This window comes from Rhinoraja longicauda, chromosome 12 (assembly GCF_053455715.1).
Source record: "Rhinoraja longicauda isolate Sanriku21f chromosome 12, sRhiLon1.1, whole genome shotgun sequence".
Lineage (NCBI taxonomy): Eukaryota > Metazoa > Chordata > Chondrichthyes > Rajiformes > Arhynchobatidae > Rhinoraja > Rhinoraja longicauda.
In genome coordinates, this window is record NC_135964.1 from 37,659,192 (window position 1) to 37,672,486 (window position 13,295).

Sequence of the window (13,295 nt, forward strand, 5' to 3'; positions counted from 1 at the left end):
TGGAAAGTGAGCTTTATTGTCCTCGGCTGTTTTCCTCAATGCAAAGTTTGCACACTGATCTCCCCATGGCTCAGCACTTCAACTCCCCCTCCCATTCCCAATCTGACCTTTCTGTCCTGGGCCTCCTCCATTGTCAGAGTGAGGCCCAGCGCAAATTGGAGGAACAGCACCTCATATTTCGCTTGGGCAGTTTACACCCCAGCGGTTTGAACATTGACTTCTCCCACTTCAGGTAGTCCCTGCTTCCCCTCTCTATCCCCTCCCCCTTCCCAGTTCTCCTACTAGTCTTCCTATCTCTGACTACATCCCATCTTTGTCCCGTCCCCTTCCCTGACATCAGTCTGAAGAAGAGTCTCGACCCGAAAAGACACCCATTCCTTCTCTCCTGAGAATGCTGCCTGACCCGCTGAGTTACTCCAGCATTTTGTGTCTACCTACAAAGTTTGCACAACTCGGTGATGACGCTGCACCAAAGAGATGTATCTTCATCCGATATTCAACGAGATCTTGTTGTGCATCATCATTTAGCCACCACAGAAATCGCAGATAGTCGACATGCTTCTCCGATACCTTGACCTGATGAAACATTGCCTTGATATCCGCCATCAAAGGCATCGGCTCTTGTTTAAATCTGATGAGAACTCCGATGAGTGAGTTTGTTAGGTCTGGACCCTGCAGCAGTTGACAGTTAAGTGATTTACCCTTGAAAACCACAGCACAGTCGAAGACCACTCTTAAAGTTCCTTTCTTTGAGTGATACACCCCGTGATGAGGAATGTACCAAAGTTCTCCATCACTTCGATTCACCTGGTACCTTCAGCATAACCATTATCAATCATCTCTGTGAGGAAAGATGTCTATTCATCATGAAATTTCGTATTCTTGCCAAACTTGCGTTTTAGATTCTGAATGCGTTGTTCTGCAATGCAACGGTTATTCGGCAGACTAACATTTTCTTGTTTGAAAGATAAGTCTAGACAATAGTGTCTTTCTATCATTTTTACTGAGTGATTCATAATACTCAAACATTACCTCTTCTCTGGACACTTCTGATTCCTTGCCTGTTCTTTCATTGAAGTTGTGATTGTATTGTTTAATCAACAATTCCTCTAGATTTACAGTAGATATTTGATTGACAGCAGCAGCAGGGTAGTTATTCCTTTTCCTGCTTTTGTTGTTCCTTCTCAAGGACCCATAGATAAACCATCCGAGAAGGGTCCTCATAGCAAATGGTCCATCCCCTTGACTGCTGACAAACTCTTTAGGTTCGAATGCCTTCAAAGCATTCGTTCCGATAAGTAGGTCGATACCAGAATTTATTTTAGGTATCTTGACATCCTTCAAGTAAGGCCATTGTTTCAAGTCATCTTGCTTAGGTATATTTGGATGAGAAACGGGCATAGTCTCATGTGTAAACACATCAGATATTTGTATAAAATTGTCTTCCTCCAGACTAGATATTTCCATACTTGTGATATGATGACTATTGTAGCATTTCTCATCATTCATGGTATTCAGGAGAAGCTTAATCTTTTCTCCTGTGATATCCAGCCTTCTCATCAAGCTTTCTGTGCAAAAGGTAGCCGAACTTCCATGATCCAAAAATGTGTATGTTTGCAACACTGTATTCCCCTTGCTGGTCCTTACTTGTACTGGTAAGATGGAGAAAATACAGGTTTCTACCCCAGCCACAAAATGCGCATTTATCTGAGGTGAGGTAACAACATCACTTGTAGCTGGCTTTTCCTTTTGTTCTATTTGCTCCGGCTTCCTGTCCATATTCTTCTGTCCAGTAATTCAGGATGATCTTGTTTGCACATATTACAAGCTATCCGACTCCTGCAGTCTTTAACCATGTCCTTTCTGTAAACATCCATAACAGATTTCCTTCTCATTTAAGAAGTCCCTCTTTTCTTTATATTCCTTCTTGAATTTCTAACACCACCTTATGGTGTGACCAACTTCGTTCCATGACCAACAAAACTCTTGTGGCCTAATGGTAGATGCATCTCTTTTCACTCCGCCTTTTGGTTTTATGGGTATTACTGCGTCAGCAAAACTGCTCTCCTTAGGTTCTGATCTTCCCTTTGCTTTTGTAAAAGTAGAACCTTTGACAGTTACTGGTTTAGGATCTTGAATATTGCCATGGCGTAGATTTGACATTAACCGTACTTCCCTTTCCATGAAATTCACCAGGTCAGGAAACATGGCCTCTCTATCGTCAACCTCCTGTATCAGACCTGCTTCATCTTTCCACTTTTCTCTAAGCCAATAGGGCAGTTTCAGAATGATAGCCCTCATATTACTAACGACATTCATTTCTTCCATATGATTGATATTTCTCATCGAGTTATAACAACCCCTAAGAAATATCACAAGCTCGTGCAACGCCTTCACATCTTCTGCCTTGATAACTGACCAAGCTAAGGCGTTCTTCATGTATGCATTAGCAATTTTGTTACCAAAATGCTCTTTAAGCAACTCTCTTGCCGTTCGATCGCCCTCAACCACAGGCAAATGTCGACAACTTTTAACAAGCTGCTTTGAATATCCGCTTGTGTAATGCTTTGGAAATCGTAAGCGATCTCTGTCACTAGTAGTTTTCATTTCCACTCCTTCAAACGCTATAATGAAAGTTTCATATTGCAAAGGATCACTGTCATACTTAGGAATTTCCATTGGGGGTAAGGTGGAAGAGAGATTTTGTTGAGCTAGGTGCTCGCTGATTCTTGTTTGATTCTTCACCAATTCATAGAATTCATTTTGAGATCTATGGCTGGGCACAGATGAATGATGAACAGGCCATTGGAAAAAGGTGCTGGGTCGCTGGCTTATTACGAGTCTCAACAGACAGCCCAAAAGTTGTTTGCTTTGGTCTAGCACCCGGTTGCTTTGGTCTTGCTTTGTCGCCCATCCACTTACTCAGTGCCAGTTCTGCGTCACGAGACCAGACTGGCTCTGGCTGTGGGTTGACTTCAGCTGCTGTTTCCAGCTTAGTAGCTCCTTCTTGGACTAAGGAACTCTTCTTCTGAGATACTCTCGAGCTGCATTTTGATCTTTGGCCTTCCAGTATGTCCCTCGCGCCGACAACTGCCAGCTTCATGGCTATTTCCAACCATTCCTTCTCCTTCCTCAACTGCTTTTGTTCCTCAGCCTCTCTTCAGCTGTTCTTCTCATTCCTCAATCTCATATTTTTTCTCCAAGGCAGCAGCTTCTAGGGAGAGAGCAGCCATCTCAGCTTCGGCTTCCATTTGAGCAGAGACCCTTGTAGATGAACTGACTACAGAACCAGATTTATGTCTTTATCTCCGTGTTGAAACGTTCGAGACACTATCCTGAGGTGTAATTTCTTCTCCCACTTCAACACCTTGTTGCATTGCTTCTCCCATTTCAGAGCGCAATGTTCGGGCTACGATTTCAGACACCCACTTCCCCACGTCTTCCATGAAACCATCGAAAAATTCCATCCTTTCTTCGAACCACTTAATGTGCCTTTCATGTTACTCCTTTGGTAGTTGTAAACTCAGTATTGAGTGTTGTTTTTCTCCAACCCCATGGCAAACGTCGAGTAATTGATCCAGATTAAATTGTACTCTCCTCGCATTCTCATCTGATTTCATTAGTTCCTTCTGGTATTCAATTGACTTGATGACCTGCTTCCACAACTTGTCTCTATTCTTCTGGCATCTTTCAGGTAGGCTGCTTCTCCCTTTGACGATTTTCTTCTCATATCTTCTTGATTCTGGTTCTGCATCTCCTTCCTTCATTCTTCTTCGATTCTTCTTCATACTTATTTGCTGAAAGATCCATGATGAATTGGTGCTTATCGCTATGTTCCATAAACACCAGAAGAATTCAAAACAGAATGGGTATTTCTTCAAAACACATCATTAACGTCAATTTAACGTCTTCTTGTCAGTATCTATGGTAAACAATCGAGAGCTGAGTACACCTGATCTTGTAGAAGTTCACATCATTATTTTCAAGGTCAAAATGTCAGTGCCTGTTGCTTATCTTCAAGGAGCATAAACAAGCTTCTTACTGTTTCAGTACTTCTGCAGAATATTCCCACAGGCTTTTAAACTTGAACTTCTTACTACAAATACGAGTAATCAGTCATTCTACTCACGGTACCCGGTCAATGAAGTCTTCAATCTTCCAATGATCCAGGTGTAGACCGTGTCAATTTACCTGCGACCGGCAGATTCTTTATTCCAGGATTTAAGCTCTAATCTCTGGCAGAGATTCAGCTTCTCCTTCAGTTCCACTGTTGAATCGGATTTTACTTATCCACTCATAGAACAGTTTTTTACTTAAATGTAATGGCAGTTTCTATAACTCAAAATCCAACTTCGATAGCCATTACTGCTCGGGGAATTGGTGGAGATATAGCTTATGCACACACCGCACTCTGAGGTAACAAAAACTAATCTTCCAAACGCTGTTTCTTGATTAATTGGTCTTTATTAAAGTAGCATAAATTAAAAGAATAATTCATAGCTTATGATTCTTATCAACTGCTTCCTCTTCAAACAACACAGTCGTTACCGTGTGGTAAAAAACTGTTTTTTCGCCATCCTCTGAGACTAAACCGACCACCAACCTCTGTGGGTACGCTATCCTCCTCAGATGTAGACACGCCCCTCTATGTATCAAATCCTACCTTCCAAATTACAGACAACTAAAAACAAGAAATATTAAACATGACCATAATGGAAGAACAGTAACTAATTTAAGCGTAAATGGCTCCTACAAGATAAATGTAATAAATATATATGGCTCTGTTTTGAAAGTTTGGAGCAGCATTTAACAATTAATTAATTAATCCAAGATAATGGTGACTTTGATCCACGTGAATATTTTTTCTAATCATTCAGTGGTGGTTTTTGAATTGGATCGCAATTGATCAGTTACTAGACAAATTTTCCATTTTACCCAGGCCCCAGAATTTGACCACACAGTTGTGAGTGCAGTAATGCGATGAGGAAGCAACCTTGCAAAACACGAGTGTTGAGAATTATCGTGGAAAATGTTGTGTCACAAACCTTCCTGATTGTGGTCTCTGGGTCAGAAAGTCAAGGATCCAGTTGCAGAGGATGGTGCTGAGTCCTAGGTTCAGAAGTTGGAAGATAAGAGTGATTGGAGTTATGGTGTTGAAGGCAGCGCTGCAGTCGATAAATAGGAATCTGATGGAGTCCTTGTTATCCAGATGTTCCAGGGCTGAGTTGAGAGCCTGGGAGGTGACATCAAATGTGGACCTTGCGGTGGTAGGCAAATTGAAGTAAACTTAGGCTGTCTGGGAGTTGTTGTGCTCTATGACAAGCCTCTCAAAGCACTTCACAATGGTGGGTGTTGGAGAATTGGATGGTAGTCATGCGGCATGCTACTTTATTTTCCTTTGACACCTGGATGATAGTGGTTTTCTTAAACCAGGTGGAGACCACAGATTTGAGAGGTTAAAGTTGTCTGCAAATACTCGTAGCTGGTTCACACAGGTGCAAGGACACAGCTAGGAACTCCATCCGGGGGAATTGCTTTCCATGGGTTCATTTTCAGGAAGGTCAATCTGTCATACGTGACGATAACTGAGACGCCTTCCAGATGTGCCGCGGCGGCAGATGCCTTTTGGAGATGCCGCTGAAAAGCCGAGGCCGGAACCTTGCGGGTTGGAGCCCAGGCCTCGTGGCCCGGAGACCAGGCCTTGTGGGTTGGAGGTGGAGCCTCGCAGTTCGGAGATTCGTGGGCCAGAGCCTCGCGGGTTGGTGCCCGGGCCTCATGGGTCGGAGCCTCGCGAGCCAGAGGTGGAGCCTTGCGAGTCACAAAGCCCATGGCCAATGGCCCCTCCATATGCGGAGCCGGTGGCTGTGGCCTGGGTCATCGCACGGAGGCATCCAGAGAGGACCCGGCGGCGATAATGGAAAGGTCGGTGATGGTCAATGATGGTGCTGACCGACGGACAAAGACAGACATGGGGAAGTGAGGACGCTACTGCCGGGGGAAGGAACAAAGGGGGACCTGACGTGGGGGGACCGCTATGAGGGGGGGGGGGGAGAAGAATAATGGGGACCTGGCGTGGAGGGACCGCTGTGAGGGAGGGGGAAGAACAATGGGGACCCGGCCTGGAAGACTGTTGTGAGGTGGGGGAGCGGGGAGAACAAAGGGGGACATGGCACGGGGGTACTTTGTAACTTTGAGCGTCCTTTATGGGAGACCATTTGCATACCTTGGTATGTAAGCAAAGAATTTCACTGTGACTTGCCACATGTGACAATAAAGTATTCAATTCAATCCAACCATTGGTACCAGTGCACATGAGGCTGTTGGGGTCAGTGACATCATTTCACTACCTTCTGTTCAACACAAGCCTGGAATGTTTTGTGCTTCATCATGACTGGTATGAGCCACAGAAGGGAATGTTCCAGAGTATATATGGTTTTTTTAAAAACTTATTTTGTAATATTAAATTCAGTTTTTCTTTTGCTTCAGCCAAAACCCACTTAAATACACTATTTTCAGTCAGAACTAATTGGCTAATTAGTTGTAGGAAAAAAAACTGCAGATGCTGGTTAAAATCGAAGGTAGGCACGCAATGCAGGAGTAGCTCAGACTGAAGAAGGGTCTCGACCCGAAACGTCGCCCATTCCTTCTCTCCTGAGATGCTGCCTGACTTGCTGAGTTACCCCAGCATTTTGCGAATAATTGGCTAATTAGTTGTACAGTCCATACCATCAACCCCTGATTTTACCTCCTTTCAATAAGAAATAAAGCTGATGCTAATATCCCATTCTTGTTTTAATGCATGCACCATTGACAAAGAACCGAGAGGCCTAGGAACTTACATTATTTTGTTGTTTCTGTTCATAAGTGGCATACATTGAGCACAAAATAATTGTAAAAGAAAATTAGATTATAACAGTTCAATTAATTTTCTGTAAATCTTCTGGCTGTGCACGAGTTCTAATTAAAGCAAAAGACCCTCATGAAGATTAGTGTGATGATCTATATGTGGAACCATAGGATATGGTACAGATCTTAAATCAATACATCTGTATTTACCACGGAGAAGGACTTGGAAGCTAGTAAACTCAGGGGAGGAGAGAATGATATTGTGGAGCATATCAACATTACAAAAGGAGGTAGGTGTAACAGATCTTGAAATGCTTAGAGGCAGATAGTTTTCCAGGGCCTGACCAGGTTTATCTTAGGATGTTATCGGTTAAGTGAAAGGAAGGCAATTGCTGAAATGGTGCAGAGATTATTATATCTTTGCTAGCCACTGGTGAGGTACCAGAGGACCTCATTGTGCCTTTATTTAAGAAGGGAAGCAAAGATAAGCCTGGACACTACAGGACGATGAGCTTCCAGTAACTTTCTAATCACATCAGTATTGGAAGAGATAGTGAGGGACAGATTTTATTTGCATTTAGAAAGCCAAAGATTGATTAAGGATAGTCCATGTACATGAGAAATCATATCTCACAAATTCAATTGTGATTTTTGAAGAGGTGGCCAAGAGGATTGATGAGGGCAGGATGGTCGATATCATCTGCATGGACTTGACTAAGGCCAGTGACAAAATCTCACGCAGGAGGTTGATCCAGGTGGTATTGGATACAAAATTGGCTTGGTTGTAGGAGGCAGGATGATGGTATGCATGCTTTCATCGACCAAGGCATTGAGAATAAGAAAAGGGGCATTGTTTCAGTTGTAGAAAACATTGGTTAGGTCTCAGATGGAATATTGTGTGAAGTTTCTAGCTTCCTGATCTTCCACAGTTTAGCTAAGTGAAACAATTAATTGCAGCACAGATAACCACAATTAAGTGGCCTCCTGATATGACTTTTTTAAAAATTAGCTCTATGACACAAACATTTTCTTCAGTTTTACATTTATGCATGTATGGCACTACACTGGCCAGGTATCAACCAAATCAGTACAAGCCAAAGATAAAATGTATCGGTTCCAGTCTGGTGTATGTTTTGTCATTAGTAGTGAGAAAACGTCAATGTTACAGACAGTTGAAAAGAATGGGGTTAATTATCCGGTTCCTTGCATACAATTTGCGATAAACTCGAGATCTAACGAAGTGCGAATTTTTCAATCTGAAATGTGAAAAGAGACTGAAACACGGTTTGCTAATTACATTCGTTTAAAATGGATGTCAATAGCTCCTTTGGGTTTACGAGTTGTTCCATTGACGCGCTTCTATTTGAATGTGAGGAAAGCATGTGACACATTTCACCATTCATTTCCATCGATATTTGAAGGGAACGGAAGGAGTTTTCAGAAACATTAAATCTCTTCAGTTTCCTCAGCAAAATCTCCTTCTCAGAAGAATATTACCAGAAAATTATACGTGGGAAGCTTTACATTGATAGATAGCAGATATGCCCCCAGAAAAACAGATTTTTTCCATTAAGTAGTGTTTAGTACGACCCAACCCACCTTAGCAATAACATTACTTTAATTGGGCACAGGAGCCAAATGTATGATTTTATAAAGGTTAATAGATCACAGGTATCACCAAATCTACCAACAAATTGCCAACAAATCTCCCTAAATAACCAAACGATTCTACCTTCCATTCATTACAAGGTAAAATTCTAATAGTTAGAAATCCTAACAAGTATTTAGACTGTGTTCAAGCGTTCGCGACAGTTGCGTGATCATCGCGGAGCACAATGAATAACTTCACAGCAGCAACTGGGGGGAAAAATGGGATAGTATCTGTGGCGAGAACGTCGTCGATATTTCAGGCGTGGCACCCTTGGTTTTGATTTTACGTTGTTGTTTGTTAAATTACTTCATACTGCCGCCATTCCGTTGCTGTTTTTAGTTCTTCTTGCTTGAACTTCTTGTCATAATTGGCGACCGAGTTAATCGTTTAGTTCTCTGTGCATTTGACGCTTTCTTCAAAAACTTGAAAATGGAGTGAAAGCAAGATGCCGGTGCTAAATCATGGTTTTCGGTGCCTGCGGAAACTTGTATACAGTCCATCTTCATGGAAGCCACAGGTTTGTCCAAAGGCTTGGCGCTCAGTAACCAGTTACGACAATTCTTTGCAACCCAGTTCCGCTCTGTTAGGTTTACGTTTTGATGATCTACATCATGATTGGAATTAATGAAGGCTACAGCATATACTTTGCTCATTACATCTGTATGTTCGGTTAATAGATTAACAACTGCCAAGCCGCCATATCCGTGGGCAACGAAGGCCACACTCATAGGGGCACACTTGGATATAAAGTGGTCCCAAGCGTAGAACGTATGCTGTTCCACACTTTCAAGCCCTCTTTTTGGTATTTCTAGTGTTTTTTCAACTTTTAAGGTGTATTGAGCCCATTCCGGGTCCATATAATCGTTTGTCTTAATTGTCATAAAGTTGTCGTTTGGATTTAATACCATGACTTCATACTTCTCCCGTAGCGCCTGCTTAATGAAGGGCATTTGTGTGCCCGTGTTCAGGCAGTCATGTACAATTAATTGTTGGGACCATGCACCCGCTCGCATAACGCCGCGATCTTGCAGCAGAACAATTAACTTTGAAGGATTATCCAGCGCACCCTCGCTCACGAAACAAAAACTTCTAGGTTCACCCGTTGTGGCATTTACTGGAATATAGAGTCGTTTAAGTCGACATTCTTTCTCCAGCAGTTCGTATACGTACTCGGCCAAAACCGTTCCAAAGGCCGTGTACCATTGGTGGTTCAAGTTCATTGCATTGTTGTATTGTTTGAAAACAAATGGTTGGTTCGTTTCGGTGTGTCTCAATTGTCCATTTTCATTGAAAAAGTATTTGAATTCTTCCAGCCGGCTTGTACTTTCCAACTGTTTAAGAATCATTCGTTCTTCCATTTTCGGAAAGAGTACCGGATCACCAATATTCAGTACTGACTCTGTCATCAGAGGTAATGCAAGTATGGTCAATTGTAGTGGCCCGTTCTTCTATACAACCCTACATTCAACGTTCACGCTTTGTTTCCAGTCCTCTGCATACTCGTGCCTTTATTTACTCGCACGGACATGATTTGTTTAAACAACATATTATTAAGTAATCTAGATTAAACAATCGCCAGGTGAAATAGAGATAATTCGGCAATTAAGGCATTGCATTGTGGGCGCTGGAGATAGATTTTAAAAATACAGCGTGATTTGAGGGCCTGTTTCTCCTAAGAACAGTATGTAGAGATGCAAATAATTAAGAACGATAACAGATTGTTATTATTGTAATGCTGGAAGAACTGAATATAAATGTCCAGAGTTATATTTAGCATTGGGGAGCTGGATTAATGGGATTACTTTGGGAAAGATGCGCACAAATATATGCAAGGTCTCCTTACTTAAGAATGTTATTGCATTGGAAGCAGTTCAGGTAAGGTTTACTAGACTAATACCTAGAATTGGAAGTATCTTATGAAAAAGGATGGACAGGTTAACTTGTATCACTGAAGATGCTGGAGTCAATTATTAAAGAGGTAATAACGGCGCATTTGGATAGCAGTAAAAGGATTGGTCCATGTCAGCATGGATTTATGAAGGGGAAATCCTGCTTGGCTAATCTTCTGGAATTTTTTGAGGATGTGACAGGTAAAATGGATGAAGGATAACCAGTGGATGTTATGTGTCTAGACTTTCAGAAAGTTTTTTAAGGTCCCACATGGGAGATTGGTGAGCAAAATTAGAGCAATAGACAATAAAGAAGAAATAGCACAATGTATTGGGGGTAGGGTATTAACATGGATAGAGAATTGGTTGGCAGACAGGAAGCAAAGAGTAGGAATAAACTGGTCCTTTTCAGAATGGCAGGCAGTGGCGAGTGGAGTGCCGCAAGGCTCGGTGCTGGGGCAACAACTATTTACAATATATATTAATGATTTGGATGATGGAATTAGAAGTAACACTAGCAAGTTTGCAGATGACACAAAGCTGGGTGGCAGTGTGAACTGCGAAGAGGATGTTAGGAGGTTGCAGGGTGACTTGGACAGGTTGAGTGAGTGGGCAAATGCATGGCAGATGCAGTATAATGAAGATAAATGTGAGGTTATCCACTTTGGAGACAAAAACAAAGAGGCAGATTATTATCTCAATAGTGTCAGATTAGGTAAAGGGGAAGTGCAACGAAACCTGGGTGTCCTTGTACACCAGTCACTGAAAGTAAGCATGCAGGTACAGCAGGCAGTGAGGAAAGCTAGTTGGCCTTCATAATGAGAGGATTGAGTACAGGAGCAAAGAGGTCCTTCTGCAGTTGTATAGGGCCCTGGTGAGACCACATCTGGAGTATTGTGTGCAGTTTTGGTCTCCTAATTTGAGGAAGGACATCCTTGCTATTGAGGCAGTGCAGTATAGGTTCACTAGGTTAATCCCTGGGATGGAGGGACTGTCATATGAGGATTGGAAAGACTGGGCTTGTATTCACTGGAGTTTAGAAGGATGAGAGGGAATCTTATAGAGACATATAAAATTATAAAAGGACTGGACAAGCTAGATGCAGGAAAAATATTCCCAAACTCTGGGGGAGTCCAGAACCAGGGGCCACAGTCTAAGAATAAAGGGGAGGCCATTTAAAACTGAGGTGAGAAGAAACTTTTTCACTCAGATAGTTGGGAATTTGTGGAATTCTCTGCCATGGGAGGCAGTGGAGGCCATTCACTGGGTGAATTTAAAGAGAGTTCAATAAAGCTCTAGGGGCTAGTGGAATCAAGGGATATGGGGAGAAGGCAGGCACTGGTTACTGATTGTGGATGATCAGCCATGATCACAAAGAAGGGCCTAATGGCCACCTCCTGCACCTATTTATTATGTTTCTATGTTTCGAAAAATGAGAGGGGACTTGATTGTAATATTTACAAACCTATGATGACTTGACAGATGGATATGGGGAGAATATTGTGTTTTGTGAGAGAATCTCAAACATGAGATCACTGTTTAAACATGATCAGTAAGATTTCATTTCTCAGTGTTCTAAGGCTTTGGAACTTCTTTTTATCGAAAAATGAAGTGAGAATCTTTCAAAATTTTAAGCCATAGGGAAATAGAGTGAATGTGATATGCAGATACATGACAATAAGGAGGTTATCAGACCAGTCATATCGAATGAAATTGCTAAGGAGGTGTGACAAGCTGAGTTGCTACTGCTTCTAATTTGTATGTTCACAAGTTAAAGAATAAATTTAATTACAAAATATTGTTACATTTCCATCGGAAAAAGATTTAAAAAAATCATAAGTTCATAAGGGCGATCACGGTAGCGCAGCGGTATAGTTGCTGCCTTACAGTGAATGCAGCACTGGAGACCCGGGTACAATCCTGAATACAGGTGCTATCTGTACGGAGTTTGTACATTCTCCCCATGACCTGCGTGGGTTTTTCTCCGAGATCTTCCGTTTCCTCCCACACTCCTACATCCACTAGGGACAATTTTTACGTTTACCAAGCCAATTTACCTACAAACCTGTATGAGTTGACAGGTTTGTAGGTAAATTGGCTTGGTAAACGTAAAAATTGTCCCTAGTGGATGTAGGATAGTTAAAAAATGGGGATCGCTAGTCGGCGTGAACCCGGGGGCCAAAGGGCCTGTTTAGTATCTCTAAAACTAAAACACATAGGCTATTCGGCCCATCAAGTCTACTCTGCCATTCAGTCATGGCTGATCTATCTTTCCCCCTCAACCCCATAACCCATGACACCCTTACCAATCAAGTATCTGTCAATCTCCACTTTAAAATACCCAATGACATGGTTTCCATAGCCATCTGTGGCAATGAATTCGACAGATTCACTACCCTTTGAAGAAATAAATTCATCTCCTTTTGAAAGGTCTCATTCTTTTATTCTGAGGCTATGCCCTCTGGTTCTGGACACTCCCATGAGTGGAAGCATTCTCTCCACATCCACTTTATCCAGGTCTTTCATTATTTGTTAAGTTTTAATGAGGACACTCCCATGAGTGGAAGCATTCTCTCCACATCCACTTTATCCAGGCCTTTCATTATTTGTTAAGTTTTAATGAGGTCCCCCCCGCATCCTTCTAAACTAATTTGACGGGTTCCAAAACTAAAAGATGATTTACAAAACTGAAAAACTGCATTCTTCAGTGAAAACAAAAATTTGGGGACTGATTTGTTAGAGGCACTGAAAAATGCAAGAGTTGATAATGGCAAGTGTGGTAAATATATATCCACTGTTGGGAGAATCTAGAATTAGAACCAACTAATTAGTCAGGCCAAATTTCTTTAACAAAGAGTGGTTAGAATGGAAATATGTATTTAAGATGGGATGAAATATTATAGAATTGA

General features: G+C 41.9%; 1 protein-coding gene across 1 annotated transcript; it reads right to left on the reverse strand.

The window, feature by feature from the left end:
• Positions 1-8,675: 8,675 nt before the first annotated feature.
• LOC144598451 (putative protein ARB2BP) lies at positions 8,676-9,855 on the reverse strand. Its single transcript, XM_078408593.1, has one exon. It carries the CDS (start codon positions 9,853-9,855, stop codon positions 8,833-8,835), a length of 1,023 nt encoding a protein of 340 aa, XP_078264719.1. The 3' UTR covers positions 8,676-8,832.
• Positions 9,856-13,295: the final 3,440 nt, after the last annotated feature.